The following is a 22277-nucleotide window of genomic DNA, read 5'->3' as shown; positions in this document are numbered from 1 at the left end:
GTGTGGAAATATTGATATTGTAATATGATGGCAGTGGCAGTATTGGAAACCTTGGTATCGGTGTATTGATATTTTGGTATCGATCCAGGCATCACTACCAAGCAATTAGATTGGCGGCCCGTGTGGTCTTGTTCGTCAAGGCAGGTTGGATCTTCACCTGGTCTTGGTATTATGTGTGTTCAATTCAGGGATGTTCTGCTGCATGAATTAATAGTAAATGTTAAATTAGTTACACCTGCTCAAAGACCTCATACATGAGCTGCATCACTGTTGGAGTTTGCAATAGCTGCACTCCATTCTACTGTAAGATTATTTTTTTTTTACTCTGTCTTTTGCAGTATGCATGCTAGGCCCGCAGTTAGCGACAGTAACTCAGTCGGTGCAGCAACAGTGCATTAGAAAATATTACCAGGGACGAGCGAGTACCGATACCTGGCCTTATTCCAAGGTATCGGTACTCACGACAGTGGCTAATCCCAGTATCGGCTGCCCTCTAGTGGCCATTTTATGATCAGTAGGTAGAAATTTGAAGAATGGAAAATTGCTATTAATTTTATGACATTTTTAGTAAAAATGCTGTACTTTGAAATGTTATGTAACCAAAGTACTAGTTGTATCGGTCACAATACGATATCATGATATGAACCGATAATTATCAATATATTGTGGTGGTGTTGGCAATATATGAAAAAAAAAAAGCTCATAATACTATATATCATTTAAAGTATTTTTTTCAGGAAACACAAGTAATTGAATCATTTGTATCATGAGGAGATGATTTAGGCATAAAATTATTTTTTCAAAAAAATTACTTGGGCAATTATTTTAAGAGGGTGACGATATATCAACCTTTGAGTTTTCTGCTATATCCATGCCACTATGCCAGTATGGTCGCTGTCCCCCGCCTTCTTGAATTATTTTGTAAACAATGTGTTACTATTGGCTCAGCAGCGGAAAGTATCATAGTGTAGTAGTTCATAACGCTGTGCTTGGCTGAAGCAGGTGAAAAGTAACCTTTTTTTGATGGAGATGTGGTGCTTTAAACATCGTAGCATGACGACGATATTGTGGCAATTTTAATATCACGATATCGCGGTTAATGTTTCATTCCTAATTGGTATCGGTGAGTACTCAAGGTTTGAGTACTTATACTGGGATCGGTCTGAAAAAAAAAGTGGTATTGAATATCCCGTATTACTCATTTGTTTATGTTATGCTGCGGCCTTATATGTTAGTCATTGAATTTCCCCTTTCCCCTTAAGAAATTCATATTTTGTGCCCCCACAGCAAATATGAAGAATAACTTGCAAACGCCAGGGGAAAAAAAACAAAAATATGGCACGGGCATAAGTATTCTGACTCCATTGCCATGTTTTCACCTTGACACCCGCACACCTGTGTCAGCAGTGATGCTCATTTATTCAGCATTACTACAGTAACGGCAAAAAATGCAGCAGGGGTGGACGAGGTGAGTCCTGAGTCATCCACTTCCTCAGCCAGACTTTTGACTGCCGGCATGAAGTTTGAGCTGGAGGCTTGTCCTCCTGAGACGCTCCCACTTCAGCTCATCCCGGGTGACAAAGAGGTCGCTTTATTGTATCATTGATCACTTGCATCATTCAGCTCCATCTCTCCTTTAGAGTCATTGGGCTGTTTAATAATGAGTCAGCAGTTGCATCGTTCCGAGACCGACTTGGCCGAGAGCGAGCGATCCCGATTGAGGGGGAGAAAGAAGAATAAACTCATAAATAAGCACAGCCAATGGGAAAACAAAAGGAAAGCAAGTAAAGGGGAAACAAAGGCGACATTGCCGACAGATTGAAAGTGGTGGCTAATTGCGATTTTCAGGCAGTGTGTGTGGATTGCAAGCGTGTAAAACCAAGGGGGAGTTGTGTTTGTGTGTGCCTCAGTGGAGTGTGTGTGTTTGCATACCTCTGGGTGCTGGTGCTGTTCTTTTTGAAGTTGCCCACCCGGCGCTACCAGTGGGAGTCTTACCATTAGCTATGGCTGGGCCACCAGAGTGAGTTGGGTGGGGCTCAATTGTGAGGGAATTGGGAGTGCCACACACCCAGGAGGGCATAGAAGCAGTCTCGGAGGAAGTATCGAGTTTGTGGTTGCAAAATGCCCGAATGCACACCGATGAATGCTGAGACCGAGTGTTCGTTCTAATTTTCCCTCGGAACAAGTGGGTTGATTTAATCTTTTGCTCTTCCTCTTTTCGATTGCAAACTCCAACAAATGAATGTAAAATGACATGTGCTTAATCAGGCTGAAGCAGCTGTTGTGGGTCACAAAGACCTCATGATTTGTATGTGTCAGTCAAGGAGGGAAGAAGTCATTAATCAGTGATGAGTCACACGTCTCAGTCTGAAATCTAGCCGTATTTTGATTCCCAGAGTGGAAAAGAAATGTTATGATGAATGGAAAATAATCAAATGTAAATAATTTGTAGGGATAACCTTTGACCCGTGACACACGCCATCTCAGCGCCCTAATGTTATTTGTCAGCCGAGCTGTCTCCTTGACGGAAGTGTCCGGATTATTGGGAGCGCTGTTCATGTTGTACATGATTTGGCCACTTTGGGGCAGTGTGGTTTGACGTGTTCTGATACATTAAGTTGTAGCCACATTAGAGAGTTAGAAGGAAAAGGTCACGATCAAGTTATGCCAATATTTTTATTTATTTTTTGCAGCGTAGGAAAAGCGTATGGCGGTGAGTAATGTTAAGATGCTTCTTTGTAAACATTACTGAAGCTTTTTGAAGGAAAAACCATTCTTTTGAATGATAAAAGGGCCACGAGTAGTGCGCTAATTAGCATTAGCGATTCAGACTGGAGTCGATCATGACAACTCTTTGCACATCTATAAATTGAAGTAGAAATCATTGTCAATCAATCGTTTTGAATCAAAAATCATTCTGAATCGAATTGCAGACCGAGAGAGAGAGAGAGTCAAATATTTCAACCCCTATTAGCCACCCTTAGCCTCAATTTAAGCCACTTTGATCACAATGGATGGAAATGTAGTATTCTAAGAAATTCTCAGTAGCAAATATTAAATATATGGAACCTATTATTAGCCACTGCGCAAGTCTTAACAGTAACAACTATACATTAAGTGTAAATGGAACACCACACAAGCTTTCTATGGTATAAGCAGCCCGCCCACCAGTGGTTCAACTCTATTAAGGTGTCTTTTTCACGAATGGAACCTGACATTTATCTTCATCATACTTTTTCTTGCATCCCACAGTACTTTACGTGGACCCACTGGAGGCCTTTGTGTCGTGCAGCACCAGGCCACAAAGCAGCATAGCGATTGGTTGGAGGGAAAAAGACAGCAAGAGCCTACGAGTGACGTCTTTCTTTACAAAGAGAGGCGTCTGGGACATAGACTATCACCATGAACTTAATCTGATTGGTAAGTAAATTAATATAATTATAAGAGGCTGTAGCAATGAGCCCATCTGCAACTTCGTATTGGTTTACTACGTTCATAATGAAATAATTTGGTCTCGTAAGGCCTTACAATCTATCACCATCTGCTCCACTACGAAAACTTAAGGGTGGAAAAAAAAAAGTTGAACTTATTGCATAGGATGTTTGTGTACTGACATGCCATATGATTTGGTTCACAAATCTGTGAAAGGTATGCTGTAAAAGGCCAAGCGTAAAAAGAGATTGCGTTGTTAGATCCATTACGAGGCAACTTGATCAATGTCAACATCAATTATATTATATTAATGGGCCTTCTCAATTTTTGCCTACTCAGCTACTTTGAAACTTTACAACAAAAAAACATGACAGTCATCTCATCTAATAATATTATGTTGTCATATGACTAGAGATGCTAAAGTCAATACTTACTTTCAATTGCTTACGTAAACTCGTATTGAGTGAAAACGACATGCACAGCTCAATTTGAAGACAATCCTTACATTGTCTAATTTGAGATTAAGGGATTGCTTGTAGCCACTGCAGGTGTGGATCATCAAGTCCTGTTGTGGAACTCCTACGTGAGCTCCCAGCCGTTGTGCATCCTCACTGGCCACGTTGCCCCAGTTACGGCTGTTTGCTTCCTGCAGAAGAAAAAACAACTGCTAAGCTACTCCAGAGATAAGGTAGCTAGTATGTGTGTGTGTGTGTGGGGGGGGGGGGTGTGGGGGGGGGGGGGGGTGCGCGTGGGTGTATATCACATCATGGGGACCATTTTCTGGATTTTACTATCATTGTGGGGACCACGTGTCCTTGTGGGGATATTTTGGTGCTCCCCATGAGTCCAAATGTCTTTTTGAAGGTCAAAACTTGGTTTTAGAGTTTAGGTTTGAATTGGGGTTTGTTTGGGGTTAGGGTAAGGCAGTCAGTTGTGATCGTTAAGGTTAGGGTAAGGGTCTAGGCATTATGTCAATGAGACATGTAAACCCAATATGTGTGTGTGTGTGTGTCTGTGCAGTAATGAAAAATGACTTCTGAGAATCATTGTATTATTAATTTTGATACCTTACTGCAGCTGAATAGGAAGATTTGTTTCACACTGCTGGCTCCATTTATTAAAATCTTGAGCACATTTTCTTCTACGTCTGCTTTCTTTCTGTTGCACAAATGATGTTGTTGCTGCTCTTTCTCCCTCCTGTTGCAGCACTGTGCATGTTTGCCTTCTCCTTTGGATTTTCTGAGGGGAATAAATATTTTAGAGGTGATTTATGTTCCATCTGCCTTCTTCTTAAACACCATCTGCCACAGCAAGACGCTTTGAAAGCTTTACCACACTTTTCCCCTGGAAGTGTTCATGCACCAGAGACATTCATCTTGTTTGGTGCCGTAAACCAATATGGCAGACTTCTCATTAAGAGGCACTCTGAGGCATGCAGTGTAGAAACTGAGCTAGAGCGGTCATCCATCTTTGGTCTTTTTTTTTTGCTACTCTTATTATTTTAAGATGACTTTCAAAATGATATTGCCGTTTATTTGTGTAAATGTAGTCAACCTTGCACTCTAATGTCAACTCCCTGCATCCATTTTCTTTGTTCAGGCTCTGTGTTTATGGGATGTTTCGAGTCAGCTCTGTATTCATCGTCTGGGTGGCGTTTTCCCAGCAACTCGGGAAGACGCGCACACGCTCCTGCTCCTGATCGAAGAGCGCCAACTCCTGCTGCTCACCTTCAACAGCCTGCTTGTCTTGCTGGAGAGCACGAAGGAGGAGACGAGGACCAGCAGTCACGAGCGCCCTGTCACCTGTGTGCTTTACAACAGTCTTTTCAGACATGTGAGGTTTGAGTACAGTGGAGATTAAGAACTCTATTACAGTATCAACTATACAGTTTCATTGAGAAGATGATTGATTAGAAGCAGACCTTAGTGTTGACTGATGGACGGACAACTTGTCTGACTGTCTGATGAATGATGGATGGAATAAATGACAGACGGACTCACAGATGGATTGAGTAATTTCCCAACTGACTGTCGAACTGATTCGTTGACCAACTAACCAACTCACAGATAGATTGCCTGACTGACAGACTTACCGAAGAAAAGGACAGTTGAAGAGACTGACTGACTGACTGGAACAGCTCCTAAATAAAATTTAGTTTAAGCTTTAAGCTTAAAGTGGGTAATCGTGCGTTAGGTAGATTATTCTGCTTGAAATGTAACAGTGAAAAGTAGAAGAGAATAAAGTCAGTAAAGCTGACAGACAATGACAGATGGACTGAATCACTGATGTTCGGACTGAATAACTTACCAATTGACTTAAACGGACTAACTAACTTGATTGACTGACTGACTGACAGACTGATGGATGTGTCGTGATGATGATGGCGGATGGACAAACTGATGAAAGGAAGGACTGCTCAGACTGATGGACTATCGTACCAGCTATCGAATGACTGCCTGATAGATTGATGAACTGAACAACTTAATGACTGACTGATCGATCGATGGATGGACGGACGGACGGACTTTTGACAGACTGTTGAATGGACTGACTGACTGACTGATGCATGGCTTGATGGACTGACTAACAGTCTGATGCATGGATGGACTAATTCACTGACTGATTTGATGAATCGACTGATGAACAACTTGCTGACCCACCAATATTGGCGGAACAGGTGGACTGATGGATGGACTGACTGCAATCAAAGCAAGATGGCTGACATAACTCGACAATATGGGGTTTAACAACACATTTGTACATTTTCAGAAAACATTTACTTTGAAATCCCTTTAGCCACATTCTTGTTTCTCTAATGCAAAGTCAACCCAACAATTTTGTTGACAATATGCTTTATCCTTCTCAACGGGTGGCCATTTTGCCTGACATAATAATTGTTCAGGGCTCAGATAACGACCAATCACGCTTAACCTATTTTCTGAGTTTGGTCATGTGACATTTGCAAGCTAAGCTGTGATTGGTCTTTGCATGAGCAACTGTGATGTCATTTTTTAGCAAGTGGTAAAATGGACGCACTCCGAGATGGACAAAAATGTATTTTACTGCTTATTTCATATTCCAGAAACACAATAAACACAATATTAACGAGTGGTGGTGCATAGAAAATATTATTGTAAAGAAAATGTTTGCATTGACTTCCCTTTTAGATGCAAATATGATAAAGACAAAATACAGAGCATTCCCTTTTGTCACTTAATTTGATTGGAAAATACACTCTCTATTTTGATACATATGCATTTGACCGAAACATTCATAATTCACCCCAGGCTTACCATGGCATTAGATCCGATGCATGCATGATATGTCAGATTCATTAAAACTCTTCATTTCTCAGCACGTAGCACAATCATTAAAAATCATCATTCTCACCATATAGCACAGAGCAAACTGCTTTCAATGATTGATATCCTCTGACTTCCTCTCTCTCGCTGCAGGTAATAAGCAGCGACACCGGCTCCTCTGTGATCTGCTGGCTGGCTGACACGGGCCAAAAGGTTAAGCAAATCCACCGTTGCCATGGCAATGCCGAGATCTCCACTATGGCTTTGGATGGCACGCAGACCCGGCTGTTCACTGCAGGCAGTGATGGAGAGGTTAAAGTGAGTGAACACGCGCACACATAACTCATGCTGTCTCAAAGCTAGTTATGTGTTTGGTGTGCAAACCTCTGTAAAAATGTAAATATATTTATTTTTAGCCCTATTATGCAGATCTGATCCATAATGCACTGGGCTCTTCACAACAACCCAGCAGTGGGGAAAACACAGATAATTTCTGGATGAGAGTGATGATTATGCATGTAATAATTAATAATCGTTGTCACAATCGTCAACAACAATGCAGCGGTTATGCAGTGGGATTATTGTTAAAGGCAAAACGAGAGGACCAAAAGCACCTCTCCACATTCCTCATCTTGCTCATGCTTCCTGCAGGTGTGGGACTTCAATGGCCGCTGCCTCCACAAAATGAACGTTGCCTTGGGCAAGGCTGCGGCCATCTCGCACATGCTGCTGCTGAGGACGGGCCTCCTGGTGATGGGTTGGCAGAGGTATTTGAGAGGTGTCAGTTTGACCATTTGTTTACACAGCAATAGCATTTTGGAGCCTGGAAATGTAAACATTTCAAAAGGGTCTGAAGTGATCCAAAAAGGACAGTTTCTGTCTCAATAATGAAAATGGTAGCCCGTGAAAATGAAGGTACACGTGTTTTTAGTGATGCTAGTAACACATCAATAAGTAGCGCGTTTGAGTAACGACTAATTCAACGTGTTTTTCTATACAAGTAATCTACAGTTACTCCCAAACATCACTACATGTACAGGTACATGCAGGTATCATCACTATTCAAGAGTCACTTTTCCTTTCCCCACCACAGGCAGTTGCAATTATCTACGTAGCTTCAATGACACTACATGAACAAAACAACGGATCGTAGGGCATTATGCATTCAAACTCACACCAGATTCCACCAGGTTGCCAAATGTAATTGTTATATTCATAAACAATGTAATAAATGTTGGGTTTTGCCATTACAACATTCATAGTTAGGTATGTGAAGAATTTTTTTAGAAATTACTAAAACTGTGTTTTTTGTTAAGTCAAAGTAAAAACAACAGTGAAATCCTGAATAGACATTTTTTTAATTACAATGACCATGAGAAATGGTTATATTTGTTTTATTTTTAATAAAAACTAACTCTGCATCCATTCACTGCACTGTTAACCCATTCACTCCCAGCCATTTTCACTGAAGTAACCCACTTTGCTCCCGGCTGTTTTACTGTATTTTGGCTGATTTTGCAAGGAATATTGTGTTCTATTGCTATAAAAACATGGAACCTATCAAAAAATTAGAGTCTCTTTTTCATCAGGAAAAAAATAATATATTCTACCTGTTTCCGTTTTGCAGCAATTAGCATTAGAATATAGCTAATTTCATCATTATTCACAAATCTGTTAAAAACTGTGGGTAGGTAAATCAGCTTGTTTGCAACATGGCCCTGATTGATCTCTTACATTCTGCTGCCACCTGCTGGCCGTTTTTGTAATAACTATCATTGCTTCAACCGTTCTCTGCAGTTGAGAGGCTGCATCAAAGCCTTCTGTATGCTCTAGCATAAAACAAACTAAACATAAAAAACTTATAAATACGCCTTTGGGACGCTTAAAACGTTTAAAACGTATTTATACATTTTGGGGAGCGAATGAGTTAAAACACACATCCAATTAAGTTGAAAAACTGGGTTTTATTTTTGTGATAAGCAGGGTTGTCGGTATCTGCTTAATGTTCTATTGATGTTATAGAACTTATCATTTGATAGTTTGGACCCACTTTCAAGTGATGTTGAAGGAGAAACTGTGCCCAAACTTTTGCCTGGTAGTGTAGATGAATATAATTCATCATTTATAATAACATAATTAAAGATTATTTGAGTAAAATGTGTTATTTCAGAAGTGCGAGAATAAGTAGCTCTGAGATCCTTGTTTGAAAAGAATGTACTTTCTGCAATGTAAGCGTGTTTTTCTTGTGTAACATCCGCATCCCACCCGATGTCATTTCATCCATTATTAGTCTCTTGAGTGTGTTGTTTTTCCGCCCCTCACCGGCCCTCTTGCTGTCTCCTGCTGTAGGATGTTGACAGTATTCCGCCGGCATTCCTTCTCCAAGTCTCACGTTGACCCATCAGAGTGGAAGGGCGGTGTTCATCATCGCGCTGAAGTGCTCTGCGCCGCCTTCCAACCTCCGCAGACTCTCGTCACAGGTGTGTGTGTGCGCAGTTTTTTTCTTCTTAGAAAATGTCTTTTTTCGGCACCCATGATAATGCCAATAACAAAATGAATGGCATGGAAATGGAATGTATTGCCATTGTGCATGGCAAAGGTACATGGTAGGTATTGACTTTGTGTTTTATTATTTTCAAAAACAATGTATGATTACGTTTATTTCGGTCTGTTGCTTATGATGAATATGATTGCCACTATCTATTGCCACTAATATAATAAAGTACTTTCAAAACTTCCTCACAAGTTATTTGACCAAAGAAGTCGACTTCCATTTAAAAGTGTGCATACGCATTGTCATAAAAGTGCTTGTCTTACTATGTATCATCCTTCTCTTTTCTTTGTAAGTTAAACTTTAATGACTTGAATTAATAATGGGTCTGTGGGGGTGGGCATTACGGAGAGGAACGGGGAGATGAAAAGAGAGAAAGAAGATTTAGAAATGAAAATAATTCAGCGAAAAGCACTTAAGTGAAATAACAAGGAGCAATTATGCGCTGATGAAATGAAGTGTGGTTGTTATGAAAGGAGTCATTCTCTACATATAGTTGCTTTCATGAGCGTCTGCATGCATGATTAAACAGACAGACATTATTTTTGGTTGCCTGGTGGGCATATACTGTCACACAATAACTTGCATTCAAGAATAAGATTATGAGTGAACATTTTCACCACAGTTACCTTCAATCAGTATTTCTTAGCCTTTTTGGAGGTATTCAGCTCCAGTTTCCACTGTGGATTCATCTAACCCTTTTTTTATAAATTTTATTTCCCCTTACCAAATTCAAGACAACAGGTATAGGCTTTACTGGTGAACAAAATGAACATCATCGAATTTGCCTTTCCTCATCTTGAATTCAAAAAACATTGTGGTTTTGTATTCCCCATCTCCATGCAGCTTAAGGAAATATTTTAATTTGAACTCACAACGTAAACCCCTTTTGTGTTGGTTAACAAGAATTTGTGTTTGCTTTAAAAAAAAAAAATGAACGTGTGGTAGCACCTTGAATTCAATTCCCATGTAGCGGAGTGCAGGCATACATTGCACACCTGCTCTGGCCTTCTAAGACACAACAGCTCCTGAGATAAGTAAGGAGAAAGATAAAGTTAGGGCTGCGGGGGGAAACGAAGATAAGAGTGGGTGTTCTCAGCGCTGCGGGGAAAAGGGTTTGGAAGTAATTAATGGTTTGTGCTGGAACAAAAGCTCGATTCAGGAGATTCTTAACTAAGTTTGGAAACTTTGCCCCTAGATTCCTTTTGGCTTTCCTGATAGTGTTTTCTTACTTCCTGCATGTCATGATTGGAGAAGTATAATCGCAAACTATGAATTAACTCATTCACTGCCATTGACGGCTATAGTCGTCAAAAATTAATTTGAACTATTTCTATTAGTTTAACATTTTTCCCACTTTTGTTAAACAAGAGTATGAAAATCTAGAATTTTTTTATTGTATTAGAACAGATATCAAATTTGTGATTAATCGTGAGTGATAACTAGAGAAGTCATGCGATTCATTATGATTAAAAATGGTAATCGTCTGATGCCCCTAATTTTTAATAATCTTTTCTTTAAAAAAAGAAAAGATTATAAAAAATTTGAAATAAGATAATTATAATTATTTTATTTATTTAAAAAACGAAAAGATTATTAAAAATTAGGGTTGTCAGGTGATTATTATTTTTTAATCGTAATTAATCGCATGACTTCACTAGTTAACTCACGATTAATCACAAATTTTATATCTATTCTAAATGTACAACAAATTCTTTTTCTAGGTTTTCATACTAACAAAACAAAAGTAGATTTTTTTTTAAACTAATAGAAATAGTTCAAATGAATTTATGACGTCTATAGCCGTCAATGGCAGTGAATGAGTTAATGTTGATTTTATTATTAATTTTATTTGGCAGTGGAATCTGTGGTTAGGAGTTTTGCTTATTTTCTTATTTCTTTTCATTCATAATCTGCTGTCACTCAGGACTCAGCCAAGGTGAAGGAGGCCTCACTGTATTGACACCTCTGGCAGCTTGTCAGATGAATGCAAATAATCTATTTCATGAATACTATTTCCGAAAGTATAAACTCAATTTCCTCATCCTACTTGCACATTTCTTGGGTGTGGCCACTTTGGAAACCTTTCATTGTTGTGGCATAATTAGGCTGCAAGGTAGTGATTGAAAACGTGGCGAGGCCTGTCATTTTGCTCCATTAGTGTATAGCCCTTGAGAGGGAGGAACCATTTTTGGTGACTCAACCATATGATTTATCTCAGCTAATCATTGAAGCCCTAGGTAATGGTAATGGGGAAAAAAAAGTTTGCTAAATGCAATGAAAAGAAAGCACATTACAATCTTACCCAATTTAATAGGGACGAGCAAAGCTGTGAATAGTGAAAATCTGTGACTAATTGATGCCCCCCGCCCCTCTCAACTCCCTTCAAAGTATTTCCTTGGCACCATGCTGCCTCAATATGGTTGCAATGGGAGGCGGAAAGAGTCGTCAAAATTGCACTCAAGTAAGCAGTACAGTTACTTTACAATAATACAACAAAAGTGAAAGTAGAAGGTAATCCTTCAAATAATTATTTCACTGAGTAACTGGTGAGTTAAATTATTTTTTAATCACAGCATGAACATCAACTGCACTTAAAAACAAAAAAAACACATCTACCTTCCTCTGTCTCCTGACACAATTGTAATGGTAATACAAAAAATGGATTTGGGCTGTATGAATAATGCAAGTGAGCTGCTGTCTTTAGCAATCCTTCTCATGTGTACCTCCACTAAAAGAATGAGATTCTTCCTTCTTTTTTTTTGTGAGCACACAAATAATGTAGCTCGAGACACATGTTGAGTTTAATTGCTTCCCTATATTCAATTTAAAACTTTTTCATTGTTTAATGATGACTGGAGAAATGTTTAATAGCCTGTCTGTTTTTGCCCCAAAATAAAATGTGCAGGAAGCCGCGATGGAGAGATTATAGTGTGGAACAACAACACAGAAAAAGCTCTGAGGAAACTGCAGCTGCCGGCTAAACATGAAGAATTTAGTAAGCAGCATGGTCTCTTGTTGCGCACACAAACCACTCCCGCTACTGTCACTTGTTCAGGTGTTAATACAAAAGAGCTTCAGATAAATTTGAGCTATTCTACATGTAGCGAGACAGCAATGGTGGCCTAGAAAACTGATGGATAGATACGTAGAAACACTTTAGCATTTGTTTAAGTAAGAGGCCCCTTTGGTGCAAGTGTTCCCCAAAATAGTTTTTGTGATCTTGTCATTTTTGTCTCACAGAGCAAATGGAGCATTCCCTTGACGCCATCGCCACATTGTCGTTTTTACAAGGTCGTACATCTGCACAAATAGCAAAAGGTAAAGGGAATGAAATCTGCTCTTCTCTCACCATGAGTATTTTTTGCATTACTTACTTCAATGTGTAATTCTTCACTTCTTCACTGTGTTGTAGCAAAGTCACTGAAATAGATGTAACCTGGGCATGTTTAATAATAATAGTAAATTTATTGTAGGGATGTGTGAATACCGATACTAGGTATCGGTGCAGATACCAGTCTTACTTTAAAGGGACAGTGTGTAGAATTTTTTCGAATTGATTCGTATAATATTCCCAAAAATATGTTCTATCACATGAACAGACATGATTTTTAATAAAATCAAAGGTCTAGTACCTGACAGAAGGCTGACACTGCCATCTTTCTACTATGGATAACCGAAGGAAAAGGACTTTGCAGGTTGTTGCATTCTATTAGTTCATCACTAGATCACAAACAATTCTGAACACCGTCACTTTAAGGTATTGGTAGTCGTGGAAGCTGCCGATACCGGTCGCAAACAAAGTCTGACATAGAGAGTAAGCCCTCCTCAGCCATCGTTGTCGCTACTGCAGTTTCACACATTGGTGAATCGTGTTCTGCGTCAGAAAGAAAGGTCTTTGTTCAAACTTTTTTTGTCATCGATCGGTGATCGGCCAGAAAATTAGTACTCAAAGAGTGAACACTTGTACTGGTCTGAAAAAAAGTGGTATTAGATATTCATAATTTGAGTTATGTTTTTTTGGGACAATAATGAGTGAATGAGTATTATGGCCACACTAAAAAGAAAAAAAATCATATAGGGATATTGCAATTTTCCTGGAAGTTTGCATTCTGCATGAATAGTCTTAATATCGTGTGAATGAAATCGCAATTTCACATGAGAAAAAGGGTATTATAGTAGAAGATTCTTACTTGTAATAAAATGAGACAGGTTGGTGTGCCTCTTTACTTGCTGTTTTTTGTTGCCATGATATTTTAACAAATATTTTTTGACAGCGGCTACGGAATTTACAATCCATCTCCAAAGAGGGAGGGCGGCTGCTGGGTTCAATCTGCTGCATTCCAATTTTATTTATTTACAACTTTATTTTCAAAATTATATGACTTTATTCTTGTGCTAAAGCTTAGTTATAACCCAAATAAAATACCCCTCCATTGTAAGATTAACAACAACTACAATGTTTTTTTCCTCAGAAAAGATTGTTAGAAGTTAGGACTGATATTTGTATTTCCCTTAGGTGGCGCCAACTTAGTGTCATGTGGCAGTTGTGGACTGGTCAGGCTCTGGAACACAGTCCACGGCCATCTCCTGGGACAGTTCACGGCTCACAAGGCACAGCTCGGCTCTATTGTCATGACTGTCAGCCCCTCTGGAAAGCTTTTAGTCACAGCAGATAGGCTGGGCACAATCAAGACATGGGACATTGAGGTACAAAACAGAGATGTGCTGCTGATTCTTTCATTTAAAAACTGATATGTACCAGCTTTAGGTCATGTACAAGCAGAACAAAAATTACAAATGGATCTGATGGCATTTGACAGAAATCCGACTGAACTTGAGACATGGTTTCTCATGTTACATTTAAATTGCCACTCATTTTATATTTTCAAATGGCTGTTTGTGATGCAACTGGAATGTTTTTAACCATCACAAAAGATGCAAGTTGATAAATCAGCATAAGGAAATGATAGAATAAGCTTTTCTGACAAGACCAAAGGGAAACTGGTGACGTAAATACACAGAGGCTTATCACTCTCATAGGAGACTGTTGGCTAATACAAAAAATCGCTGGACATTTATTTTTTTGTTTCTAGTAAAAGTAGGCTGAACATTAAGAGAAAATTGACTGGACTGGTAAAACTAATCAAACCAGACTGGAAGGAGAAGTAAAACAAATAAAAATAAAAAGCGTTAATAGTAGTTTTGTAGTAACACAATCAAATGTTAACTTTTGGTTCCAGAAATAATTCACAGCCTCTCTAGTATTACAGCCAAAAGATTTCTGACCTCAAATCTTTGTCGCTTTTTACAAATCGGGTTGAACTCAGATGTCTCAAGCACATTTTACTCCCTAGTTTAATTTATGGAAATGTATGTGTGGAGCAGGGCTGAAAAAGTTGGGCAAGCTCAACGCTCTGGTTCAAATCCTGTCCCACGGCAAGCGTACTTTGGGATCAGCTGGATGGCTTGAACGTTTGCACTGTGTTGTGCACTCAAGACGCAGTGCAGTGTAGTTCACTCTCGCATCTCATTAAAACATAATGCAGTAGTTTGTGTTCATCACAATCTGTGCACTAAAGGCACTACGCCCCAAATGTATGCTTCTTAGGTTATTGTATGTCAAGGACCAAAACAACTTATTGCAAATTTAACTCATTCACTGCCATTGACGGCTATATACGTCAAAAATTCATTTGAACTATTTCTATTAGTTTAACATTTTTCCCCCACTTTTATTAACAAGAGTATGAAAACCTAGGGGGGGGGGGGAATTATTGTACATTTAGAACAGATATCCTATTAACTAGGGAAGTCATGCGATCGCCTGATGTCCCTAATTTTTAATAAACCTTTCTTATAAAGAAAAAGAAAAAAAAGAAAAGATTATTAAAAATAATAATAATAAAAATTACTTCTTCTTTTTTAAAGAGAAGAAGAAAAGATTATTAAAAATTAGGGGCGTCAGGCGATTAATTTTTTTTGTAATTAATCACATGACTTCACTCGTTAATTAGTTAGTTATCACAAATTTGATATCTGTTCTAAATGTACAATTTTTTTCCTAGGTTTTCATTCTCTTGTTAACAAAAGTGGAAAAAATGTTAAACTAATAGAAATAGTTCAAATTAATTTTTGACGTCTATAGCCGTCAATGGCAGTTAATGAGTTAATGTCTGTGCTTTTGTAAACTAAAAAAAAAAGTATTTTCGATAACCATAAATTAACCAATTTTAAGTCCCTTACTAGGAGCATTTTACTTTCAGTCCTTCCAAATGTGCTCAGCGAGTCTACAGATGGTGCCTTTTGCCTTAACACATAAACTTATACTGAGGGTCTTTGTCTTGCACTGCTAAATGTGACTTATAACGTGTACACACACTGATATACGTTATGATCAGTCACTGGTGCTGCATATAATGCCTAACAGGTAGACTGATGAGTGATTTCATACAATTGAAATGGTGACTGACACTTCAATCAGAAGTGAATTGAAATTGAAACGCGACAAACAGCACAACAGAGAGGACATGCAGACTTGCTGTATTTGTTGTAGGCCCCAAAAAATTGACATTAAGGCATGTTAGATTTCTTTTCATTTTCTACTGAAATGAATAAGCCTCTTGAGAAGAATCCTGGTGACTCATTCCACCAGCGAGATAATATAAGGGGGGGGACCCTTGAAATGAAAATGAGACGATAGATCTCAAGGGGTCTGTCCTTATACTAACTTCATCAACTATTAAGCCAGCCGCACACTGAGTGACGCAACCAAACTCGCACAGTGGGCGTAGCTTTCTTTTCATGCTATCTAGCCGGTCCCTCAGATTTGTTTATAAGCCTCGGTTAATTTTTCTACAAACTCAATTCCAAAAAAGTTGGGACACTATACAACTTGTGAATAAAAACTGAATGCAAATTATTTTAATATTTTATTCAGAATAGAACATAGAGAACAGGTCAAAAGTTGAAACTGACAAAATGTATAATTTTAAGGGAAAACTGTTGATTTTAAATTCCATGGTGTCAACAAATCTAAAAAAAAAGTTGGGACAAGGCCATTTTCACCACTGTGAGGCATCCCCAAGTTTCTCAAGTTTAGAAATAGGAATGCTGGCCCATTCTTGTCTAACACGCGTCTCTCGAACTGTTCAACTGTCTCGGGCTTTCTTTGTTGCACCTTCCCCTTTATGATACCCCAAATGTGCTCTATAAGTGAAAGAAGTAAACTGCAGGCTGGCCATTTCAATACCCGGATCCTTTTCCTACGCAGCCATGATGTTGTAGTTGGTGCTGCATGTGGTCTGGCATTATCGTGTTGAGAAATGCAAGATCTTCTCTGAAAGTGATGATGCCTGGATGGGAGCATATGTTGTTCTCCAATCTGAATATACCTTTCTGCATTGACGATGCCTTTCCAGATGTGGAAGCTGCCCATGCCATACGCACTCATGCAACCCTATACCATCACAGATGCAGGTTTATAAACTGAGTGCTGATAACAACTTGGGTTGTCCTTGTCCTCTTTAGTCAGTATGATATAGCGCCCCAGTTTTCCACAAAGAACTTGGAATCGTGATTCGTCTGACCACAAAACAGGTTTCCACTTTGCCACACTCCATTTTAAATAACCCCTGGCCCAGAGAAACGCCTGCGCTTCTTGGTCTGCTTTAGAAATGGCTTCTTCTTTGTACTGTTGAGTTTCATCTGGCAACGGCGGCTGGCGCGGTGGATTGTGTTCACCCACAATGTTTTCTGGAAGTATTGCTGAGCCCTTTCTGTGATTTCCCTTACAGTAAGCATTCCTGTTTGCGGTGCAGTGCCGTTTAAGGGCCCGAAGATCATGGGCATCCAGTGTGACTTTTCGGCCTTGACCCTTACACACAGAGATTGTTCCAGGTTCTCTTAATTTTTGGATGATGTTATGCTCTGTAGAAGATGATTACTTCAACCTTATTCGCTGGTAAACACCTTTCTGATATTTCTTCACTATCTTTCTGCGCAACATTGGAGGAATTGGTGATTCTCTACCCATCTTTGCTTCTGAGAGACACTGCCACTCCGAGAAGCTCTTTTTATACTCCAATCAAGTTGCCAATGGACCTCATTAGTGGTAACTGGCCTTCCAGCTGTTTTTGGAAGTGCAATTGACTTCTCCAGCCTCTTAGTCCCAACTTTTTTGAAATTTGTTGGCACCATGAAATTTACAATCAAAATATTTTTCCTTTAAACTGATACATTTTCTCAGTTTAAACTTTTGGCCTGTCATCTATGTTCTATTTTGAACAAAATATTGAAATTTGGCACTTGCACATAATTGCATCCAGTTCTTATTCACAATTTGTATAGTGTGCCAACTTTTTGGGAATTGGGTTTGTACCTTGTCATTAAACAATATGAGCATGCAGGTGGTAAATTTGAGCAAAGTAATTACAGAATTCTTAGACACCCATGCATGGATCTCTGAGATGGCCTCCAAAATGTATGTTGATGAACTAACTGACTTTCTCAGCATTATTGCCTGGAGTCAGACGAGGAAGTGGTGACTGAACCTCCAGAATTGGTGCACAGTTTCCGCCCACACCATGATGGGGTCACTCACCTGCATACCAGTTTCCACGGCGATCGGCTGCTCCTTCTGTCAGCATCTTCAGACTGTAGTGTGGCCCTCAGCTATCTGCCAGGAGAAATCATTGGCTTTTTTGGACAGGTAACACTCGCTCATATGCAGGAAAGTAATGCAGCGTTGCCAACTGTTACAGAACACAATATTTGTATTTTTGAAATAAATGGATTTAGTGGAAAAGGAATTAATTGTTTAGGGATAGACTGTCCCTAGGATAGTGGTGGGTGGTAGGATCCAGGTGACTGAAAGGTTGTGAAAGACGTCTCCATACACGTGCCAAAAGGGACCATGTTAACTCATTCACTTCCTGCCATTTTCACCGAAGCAACTCCCTTCGCTCCCGGCTGTTTTACTGGATTTTGACTGATTTTGCAAGGCCCACAGAATATTGTGTTCTATTGCTATAAAAACATGGAACCTACCAAAAAAAGATTAGAGTATCTTCTTTCATCAGGGAAAAAAAGTATATTTCTATCTGTTTCCACAGCAATTAGAATTAGAATATAGCTAAGTTTCATCATTATTCACAAATCTGTTTAAAACTGTGGGTAAATGAGCTTTTTGCAACATGGCCCTGGTTGATCTCTTATATTCTGCTGCCACCTAATAATAATAAGTTAATAATAACAACCATTGCTTTAAGCAGCATGCCTTCTGTATGCTCTAGCATAAGAAATACATTAAAAAACGTATAAATATGTTATTAGGATCGTGGCAATATTTAAAATATAATATTTTTATACGGGAAAATAAATTAGCTAAGGTAGCCAGGGGTGATGTCTGCATAGTGTTATGGTATTTATGTTTTGCTTAGGTCTCAAATCACGCACAATCCATAACCCACAAGATAATTTACATACGTGAACATAAACATGTATGTTTAAAGAAAAATATATGCACATTTTCCGCACCCTCGACTTATCTGGCACTTTAGTGACAAAAAGTCGACTAGATTTTAGACTCACAAAAACCAGGCCAAACAATGGTGCAGGTGGTGTAACCTGATTTTGGTGGATTTGATCAAGGTGCAGGCAGACAGGTTACACGCCGTGCGGACACGTGGCGGATAACAACAGCGTGGAACAATCCCTCTGAATTATTGTAGAAATCAAATCATGAAACAAATTATTATCATCTTAAAAATATTTGAATAGTACACCTGCACAGCACAACTGGGAGGGTGAGTTGTGGTCACACACAAGATGCAACAATCGTGGGTTCAAGGTGGTCTTCAATTTCCGCAGTCATCATCCACAAGGATGTTGGTTGCATTTTACCCGTAAAATCACACTGTAATCTCATGCACTGACCCCGGCGAGTCAATTTCGGCTTCTGCAATGTCAAGTTCTGCGCGCATCCACTGCCATGATTTTAATGGGAATGAGGGGAGCCGCTTCAATTGGCCGAGAGTTGGCTGCGTTCATCCATCACACAACGGTGCAAAAGGCACTGTTCTATCTGCTATAGTTAAGCAAATTACCAAAAGAATAAAAAATGCGCACAGTTAGACTGCACTTTTCTCTAGACTTGTGCTGGGCACGAAAATAGGGCCCGACATTGACAAATAATTCTTGGCTCGATCATGAAGGTCACTTCATTTGTCAGTTAGTCACTTGATCATGCAGCTAAACACGGTAAACAACATGTTACAAATAGCCAAGGCAATTGGACATCACTTATGCAAAGAATTCAGATGTAACACTGATTGGTAGTTAGAACACAGTCACCTTCAATCGGCAGTCTTTTTACAACAAAATCCTCTCCAGTCAAAGTAGGTGAAAGTAATGTGACGGGTGCACATTAAATAGCTTACAATTGCTGTTTGAACGATGGTATGCTATTCTAAAATTGACTTTTTGCTTCTCTACTGATGTTCTATTAGGAGGAGCAGTGGAGCATCATGAGGCCTGCATGTGTTCACCCACAGCGGGATACCTTTAATGATAGACACCCTGACAACACAGCAGAACGTGAGGAGGTGGAAAGTGCCAAGAAACAGGATGGTGGAACAGAGCACAGCGTTTGTCTGGGTGAATTGTCACTTTTGACTTAAGTGTCTTTCCTCGGTCGTTGTGTTACGTTTATTTGAAACCATGACACTGTGATTTCAAGAGTCTTGGTGATATTTGAATTGATAGTGACAGAACACAACTGAGGTTGCATAGGGGCACAGAATTGTCATCAGTTTTCCTTATGCATTTCAGAAAAGGATTACTAACTATTGGGAATGAATTATACACTTAAAAATAAAAAGTTGATTCTCGAAAATAACTGTGATGATAAATCATGATGTTTTAACCAAGACGAACGTGTCATTAAAAAAAACCCAGCAACTTCATTTTAAAAGCTAACCTGAAATTTTGCAGCATTATGGTTTATTACAGGCACTTACCAATTCCTGTTCATTCCCAAAATTTTACATACAGTATTTTATGTTGTCAAGTCATTACAGACTAGTTGCATGCTCAACAACAACCTAAAGGGGGATGAAGCAGAGAAAAAAAAAAGAAGTCTGCTCAGAGTCCAGTAAATGATGTGAGCTAGGATTTGTTGCTATAAGTCAGGAAGGTAAATTTTGACATTAGTTTGGCACTTAAAATAAATGATGGCATCTTAAAGTCAAGTGAAAAGATGTACTCAACTTAGGTCAGCAGTAGCAATCTGGAGACAAGATAAATCTTGATACGGGTCACAGTTACTGTACCATTTATCAGCTGGTGGTGTGATATCAGATCCTAATGAGATGTAAAATCAAAACTGTGTGATGGACTTGCTGGGATACTAAAGTACAGGAAAACATATATTTCATCCTCGGTGTTATATAACCCACCATCTCCTAAACGATCGGGGCTTGACCATTAAACCACCCAATCAGTCAAAGCAATAATTTAATATGTCTACAACTTAAAACATGTGAGAGAGAGCACAGCAATATGGAGCAACATTTCAACAAGGTGGGTAGTGAGCTTTCCAATGAGTTTTTAAAATGAATGATCAGCCAATTAGGTGACGATGCCAATTAACTAATTATAGGACGGCCTTTTATAACCATATATTGTGTATTTACTATAATGGCTTTTAAACAATATATCATTATTGTCTGATCTACCAGCAAATAATTTTTGATTGTTTTAAGCATATGTGCAGCAGGTAGCTTTGTAGTGGTTAACACATCTGCTTTCTCTGTGTAAAAAAACAAACATGCATGTATGATAGGGTTACTGAATACTGTATTTTAAATTGTCCATAGGTGCGAATGTGAGTGTTCTTTGCAATTAGCTGATAATAAAAATCTAAATTGTATGTATGTATGTATGATTTATTTGGGGTGGGGGTGGAATGGGTCCTTCGTCATAAGAAATATATAAGTTTCTACTCTTTAGAGGCGAGGCTGGAATTATCAAACATAATTGCTTGCCATTTAAATGCTACCTGTGCTCTTCCTTAAAATGAATTTGGTTTGGTTTGGAGCGTGGCTATTCATCATGGAAATGATTGTGAGTGTAACAAAGGTTAATTCAGTTCAAATATATAATATACTTTGTAGTGGAGTTGACTGTTTTATTACTTGGGATGTTGTGGAGTCAGTGGAGTGTCTGAGAGTAGCAGTTAATGAATAGATGTACCAGGCTGACTATATTGACTTGTGTGTGCGTTTGATTTAATGACATTATTATGTTGTTGCAATGCTTTAAATTGCTCTGCTGCATATATGTGGAGTTATGGCAACTGTGTACCCCTGTTATTGATGTTTTTAATGTAACTTTTTTTTTTAAATCACACAAATGTATGCACCTGGAAAATGAAGATTAATTACTTAAATTGCAGTCGCCGCTTTGCGATCACCATTTAATTTCATGGCACTTTGAAGGAACAGTGTTAATGCAGAGACTAGACTTTTGTTAACTGAGATGTCTTAGTCACTGTCACAATGTTGACGGCTACTCCTTCTATGGATTCCCAACCGCTGTGTCATGGAAAAAGAATATGCTATTAGAGATCATACAGGTGTGTCGCGTAAATGATCTAATTTCACTTCATTTTTTTCCGAAACTTGTTACGTATGGTATTTACTAAAAATAATGTCATTTCTGTTTGCTGTTGGTCCCTTTTCTAATGTAAACTATTTGCATGAAGGTTGGGAAACACCCACAAAATATGTTAAAATAAAAAATATATATTAGTGTTGTCAAGCGATGATATTTTTTTAACTTATTAATCGCACAATTTGCCACTTTTCTAATCGCATTTTTCTACTTATACTTCTATTTTCTACCAAACTTGTAACAAGCACTGTATTAACAGGAATGAATATAAAATCATCAAATATATAGCATATTTTGATTCGAACACGGTTCTAAATCTT

The 22277-nt window shown here is 38.8% G+C and overlaps 1 protein-coding gene across 1 annotated transcript in view; it reads left to right on the top strand.

Moving 5' to 3' along the window:
* The window catches only part of LOC147170982 (cilia- and flagella-associated protein 337-like), a 28260-nt gene extending 6297 nt beyond the window's left edge, over positions 1-21963 (top strand). The window contains exons 8-18 of the mRNA XM_086080842.1: positions 3253-3420; positions 3972-4120; positions 5032-5265; positions 6888-7052; positions 7386-7501; positions 9084-9214; positions 12194-12283; positions 12529-12606; positions 13805-13995; positions 17798-17995; positions 19794-21963. Of these exons, the coding sequence (XP_085936968.1) occupies positions 3253-3420; positions 3972-4120; positions 5032-5265; positions 6888-7052; positions 7386-7501; positions 9084-9214; positions 12194-12283; positions 12529-12606; positions 13805-13995; positions 17798-17995; positions 19794-19964 (1691 nt within the window). The 3' untranslated portion in view covers positions 19965-21963. The remainder of the gene's footprint in view (positions 1-3252; positions 3421-3971; positions 4121-5031; positions 5266-6887; positions 7053-7385; positions 7502-9083; positions 9215-12193; positions 12284-12528; positions 12607-13804; positions 13996-17797; positions 17996-19793) is intronic.
* Positions 21964-22277: the final 314 nt, after the last annotated feature.

Source organism: Leptonotus elevatus, chromosome 7 (genome assembly GCF_054856555.1).
Source record: "Leptonotus elevatus isolate MCC_2025b chromosome 7, RoL_Lele_1.0, whole genome shotgun sequence".
Classification (NCBI taxonomy): Eukaryota; Metazoa; Chordata; class Actinopteri; order Syngnathiformes; family Syngnathidae; genus Leptonotus; species Leptonotus elevatus.
This window is presented reverse-complemented; position numbering and strand designations above follow the sequence as displayed.